The 5,939-nt window shown below is 31.4% G+C and overlaps 1 protein-coding gene across 1 annotated transcript in view; it reads left to right on the top strand.

Moving 5' to 3' along the window:
- The window catches only part of LOC127744159 (transcription factor MYB35-like), a 19,478-nt gene extending 15,600 nt beyond the window's left edge, over positions 1–3,878 (top strand). Inside the window, exon 3 of the mRNA XM_052256441.1 lies at positions 3,549–3,878. Within this exon, the coding sequence (XP_052112401.1) occupies positions 3,549–3,721 (173 nt within the window). The 3' untranslated portion in view covers positions 3,722–3,878. The remainder of the gene's footprint in view (positions 1–3,548) is intronic.
- Positions 3,879–5,939: the final 2,061 nt, after the last annotated feature.

A 5,939-nucleotide genomic window follows, 5' to 3' on the forward strand; every position in this document is an offset into this window, starting at 1 on the left:
TTCTTGTTACACCAAAAATATATTTGATTAATAGGCCAATTTCTAAAAAAAGTTTTTATTAATAAATTAGTCTCTAAAATATTTTTATTAATACTAAGTAAATAATTAAAAATTATTAAAAAATCAAAAATACGTGTAACTAATAAAATATCTTTAATTTTGTGGACATATTTATAAATACTTTATAATTTAAAAAAAAATTAATTTTCATGCACATTATTTACTTTGTCAATATAAAATTTACACATACATCTAATTACGTAATTAAATTGGCCATGTAAATAATAATACAAAAAAATTGGATGTAATTAGATGATTGTATAAAACATTTTGTACTATTAATCAAGATATCAAAATTAAATTCTTTAAAAAATATAAATCATAAAAAAATAGATTATAAAAAAAATTAAATTAATAAAATTATTTTTTTAAGTCCCTTAATTCGTGCAGATGCTGCTATATATAACGCGGAAGTATTATGAAGTGTTAGCTCTCATACCTCACTTTCTTCTGTCTCTCTAAAACACTAAACACCAAAACAAAACAAAACAAAACCCCACATCTTTCTCTAACTTCATTTCTTTCTTGTTTCATCGATCAAATTCTTAGTCCTTACATACCCATATCAAAACAAATACAGATTGGTGCAATTAAGAAGCAGCAGCAGCCATATATATATAAGGTCAAAATGATCTCCAATAATAACAAGAACAATGAGGATGGTGAGTCTTGGAGAGATGATTTGAGAAAGGGGCCTTGGACGCCGAGAGAGGACGCCATACTTATCGAACAGGTAGAGAAGTGTGGCAAAGGTAATTGGAGTTTAATTCGAAAGAATTCTGAGTTGAGGAGAAGTGGCAAAAGTTGTAGGCTTAGATGGTCGAACCATCTAAATCCTGACTTGAAGAAGGGTCCTTTCTCTGAAAAAGAGGAGAAAACCATTGATGATCTTCATGCTAAGTTTGGAAACAAATGGGCTCTAATGGCTACCAAGGTATCGCTTAGCTATATATATAGAGTTTATATTGCGATATATACTAGAAATTTTATTTGTTTGTTTATTTATTCTAAATGCATGTTTGGGGTCTATATTCATGTGTCCGACTCTTTTCCGTGCGTGTATTGTCTTTTGGTGCAATAATCATCTTGTTCCATAAGTCACTTTTGTTGATGTATATATATACACAAATTTTTTAATATATAAAATCGACATTTGTACTACGTCTACATTTTCCATAATAAATATCATTTTGACATTAATATTTTTTAATAATCAAAAATGTATTCTTTTTATTTTATTAATTAAAATATAATTTAAATACATAATTAATTCGTAATAATGTATTTATACACGGTTTATTTTTTAGACTATAATCCGACCCTATATCCCATGAAATTTATACATATTCAGTCCACAATTTTACTGGATGAAAATTGGGTGATCCATCAAAACTAATTAATATTTTTAGCAAAAAATTATTTTTTTTTCAGATTCAGCAATAATCAATATTAGATATTTTCAGATTCTAATTTAGATTATAATCAGCAATACATTAGATTTAACTAAAAAAAGAAACAAGGAATCAAAACTAATTAATTTTTTTCAGATTCAGTAATAATCAGCAATATTTAATTTACTGGTAATTAGAACAAGAATCAAAACACCAAAATACAATTACTAATTACTTTTTTTCAGAAAAAAAAACTACCATCACTGATAATAAAAAATCAGAACAATAATCAACATCTTTGACCAGAAGTTCCAATAATCAAAATTTTTAGTCAAAGAACAGATGTTAGAAAAGAAAAGAAGACGACTAGAAAAGAGAGCAGAGCAGAAATGGTGACTTTTAGTGGCTGATTGATGGTGGCAGAGAAGAAGAAGACGACTGGGGCAACAGAGAAATGCCATCGCACTTCGCTGAGAGTTGTCGTCGAGAAGCAATCGAATAGAGGAGCTTTTTCATGGGGCAAGGTGACTTTGAGGTTGGTGAGTGGTGTCAGTGGCTGGTGAGAGAGAGGGGGTTGAGAGGGAAAGGGTGGCGTCGTCGCCGCCATGCGTGAGGGGACGAGGGGGCGTGGTTTAGTGGTTGCGTGCTGAGGAGAGAAGACAGAGTTCAGGCTTCAGGGTTGTGCCTCAGCCTCACTGGATGCCTTCAATCTTCATTGTGCACTACATGAATGCGTGCCCTAATTTTGAGAAGTGTATGTTCGCCGGGCCGGGTCTGGGTGACTCAAGCTATGGCCCGGTCTCAGTTTAAGTATCCTTCCAAGTTTCATTCTCTTTTTTCGGATTAGACCCAGGCCACTTTGGGTCCGGGCCAACATGTCCTAAAATGCTTTAGGCATGGGCTGGATTTTTAGATCGGGTCGAACTATATGTACACCCCTAATTTCAACTAATAGAGTTAGACTCAATTTTGACTAAAAAAAAAGGTTTGATTACAGATCTTGTGAAATTGAATTTGTAATATATTGTTATTAAATTTGTTATTGATTTGCTTGTTAAATCTAGATTTACATAGACTTCTACCTCTTGTTTTTCTTGAATTTTTGCTGATGCTGCTGCGATTTCATGTTTTGTTGATTCTTCTTGTTGCTGTTGAGATGAAATTTAAACTTGAAATTTGATGATGATTCTTTTTCTTCTGTGATGATGTACTGTGGTTGTTGTGTTTGATAGTTTTCCAAATATACTCCAAGTTCTTCCAAAATTACATCTAAATCTAAAACTTCATTCCAAGAGGTTTTCGATAGGATTAGACGAGAATTTGGCTGATATCTATAAAAAAAAAGCAATATCAAATACCATTCTGGCTGTAGTTGGATTGCATTGTTTCCATCATCGGAACCAGGCAAGAGCCTTTTCCATTTACAATGTTATTATATATATGTTTTCCATTTTCAGGTTTCTGGAAGATCAGACAATGACATCAAAAACTTTTGGAACTCAAGAATGAAGAAGCGCCTAAGAGAATATCCTCCACAAATAACGGTTCAACAAGCACAACACTTTTCTTCATCACCATTTTATTCGGTCTTAGCTTCATGTTACCCTAAAAATAATCTCAGTGTTGAACTACCTTCAAATATTTCTGCTGCCAATCCTCCACCAAATCATAATCAGAAACAACCTAATCAAAATGATTCTTCTTTTTCTTCTTCTTCTTCTTTCTCTTACACCAATAATAATGCAAGTTTTGTATTGCCATTAACCCATGTGTCTCCTTATTGTAAGAGTAGTGGTTTATTGAATGATGTGGTGATGGAGGGTAATGCTCTTTGTCGCAAGGGAAAGTCAAAGATGGATGCAACCATTGTTATTGGTAGGGAGGAAGAAGAATTAGCTGATAAGAGAAAAATTATTGAAGAGCCACCATTGCCACCAGTTGGAACCAGTAAAGAAGAAGAAATAGCCACCATTATTGCAACTCAAAGCTCTTCTCATCAATTGATTTCAACAGGTGAAATTAAACTAACTTATTTATGATTCACGAGTTTGATTATTATGATTGATAATTCATGATTGTGTGTTATATTGTATACAGAGAAGAATGATAATGGAGGTTGTAACAATAACAAGGAGGCATTGAATAATTCTATGCCACAAATGGACGATGAATTGCTTAGCATACTTAAAAATTGTCCAATATATTCGCCAGTGCGAAAGTGGTACAAAGTTGATGATGATGAGGACTCCCTGATGATGATGGAGATTTGAATCTTGGTAACTTACGGAATATTGATGGATGGTAATAACTAAAGAAATCGTATATGCGTTCATTCATATATTTAGAACAATTAGAAATCCAATATGCTATATTAGGATTTTAAGTTAGGTAAGCAGAAGAACACACTGCAACTTCAAAGTGTGCAGGTTAGGGCAATCAAATTTATTGAGTGTTTTTTAGATGGCCTTAACAAATGTCATGACTTAGCTTGTTAATAATGTTTTCTTTTTTGTTTTCATACATGAAGTTGAATGAAATTATATTTAGGCAATGATTGATATATTGTATAAATATGTTTTAAAATAAATTCCTCAACACAATATTTATTATAAAACTAATTTTAGGATTAACCATATATCTTGTGCCCTAATAAAAATATTTCTTAAAAATATAATAATATAAATTTTTTTTAAAAATATAATAATATAATTTTTTATCTTTTATGTACTCAATAATACATTAAAAAATTAAAATATTTTACATTTTTAATAATTTTTAGTAAAATATTTTTTCTAATATTTTAAAAATGTGTTCTTAAGTTACATATTAGCAATACGAAAAATTTTAATTAATAACACATGCATGTTGAGAAAAAAATTTTGCAGCAATTCCTTACGTCACAAGTAAAAATCATGTTATGTCAGTAATATTTTTGCTGTAATATCAAGTTTTTTGCCAACAACTTTGATTCCTGGCATAACTCAGCATCGCTTGCAACTTTGATCGCTAGTATAACTAGTCTTTGCCAACAATTTCATTTGCTGACATAAACTATGTAATTTTTTTAGTCACTGACTTAACTCGCATTTGTCAACAATTTGAATTGTTGGTATATAGCTATAAACTTTTGTTGTTATCATAACTCGCGTTTGTCAACTATTTGGATTGATGACTCAATTATTTTTTCACGACAATCTTTGTGTTGTAAAAACCGCACTTATTATGCGACAACTTTAATTGCTGCTAAAATTAATACCCGTGTGTATCCATGAATAATTGAATATTATTAAGTTTTAAATTTAAAAAAAATTAACATAACTATAATAAAATCCTATACAATTAAACTAAATATATCAAATCAAACACAAATTTAACAAAATAACATACATATAAAATCTTTAACATATAAATTAAAATCATGTGAATTAGGATTACTTTCACAACATATATATAAGAGATTTTTTAAATAAATAAAATAAACTTTTTATTTACTGAAATATATAATTTGTAGTGTTTTTACCCAAATTCATCTTTTTACTTATCTCGTTTACACGGTAGATAATTTCACTTTGAGCATATCTCGTTTACAGTAAGACACAACACAGCTTGCACGTATCACGTTTATACACGTGATACGTATAATAAAGTGGGATCTAAGTATATTGTTTACACTGTAAACAAGATATACTCAAAGTGAAATCGTTTACATTATAAACAAGATACATGCTGAATTAAAAGGTTTTCACTGTAAATGAGATATAGTACGACAAAATTCAATCAGCTGTAAACAGTTGGTATTCTCCACAAATATCTCAATCATTCTTTTCATCCGTTTCTTCGATAAATTTAGCATGAATGTCTAGTATCAGTGGTTATTTTGTTGTGACAGTGTATCCCAACTATCACATAAAGAACAGTGACACTGTGCTGGTTGTATTCAAGTGTGAAAATTCTATTCTACTGCACACTCGGAGAGTATGTTTTTGTCAGAGTTAACAAATCTGATATTGACAGATGTCAGTGGTCATGGGAGAAAAGAGGTTGGGAAGTGTGGGTCTTCGGACGCCACCACTCCACGAATGCAGTTATCAAGAAGCTGTCAAAGACAAAGTTCCTGAGTTGCACCGTGTCACTGATGCCAGCCTCCCTCAAGTAAGGGACAATGGCATCTGGAGGTGCAAGAGTGTGGCTCACTCGCCTAGGGAATAGTATGTATGGCCTCTGTTAAAAGCAAGGTTGCGAGAACTGAATTGATTACTGTAAACCCTGCTAAATTAGCAAATAATTAGCAAATAAATTAGATTTTTAATGAGGAAAACTAGAAATGTAAATCTAATATTAAAATAGCAGAGAGCTCTTCAAAACAAGAATTTTGACATTAATTTTAAAAAATTTAGCTCAAAATTGGGCCGAACGGGCCAAACCAATTAAACTGGGTCCAAAATGGGCCCAAGGCCCAACCAAGCCCATCCATTAAGTGAGAACCCA

This window comes from Arachis duranensis, unplaced genomic scaffold (assembly GCF_000817695.3).
Source record: "Arachis duranensis cultivar V14167 unplaced genomic scaffold, aradu.V14167.gnm2.J7QH unplaced_Scaffold_232525, whole genome shotgun sequence".
NCBI classification, from domain to species: Eukaryota; Viridiplantae; Streptophyta; class Magnoliopsida; order Fabales; family Fabaceae; genus Arachis; species Arachis duranensis.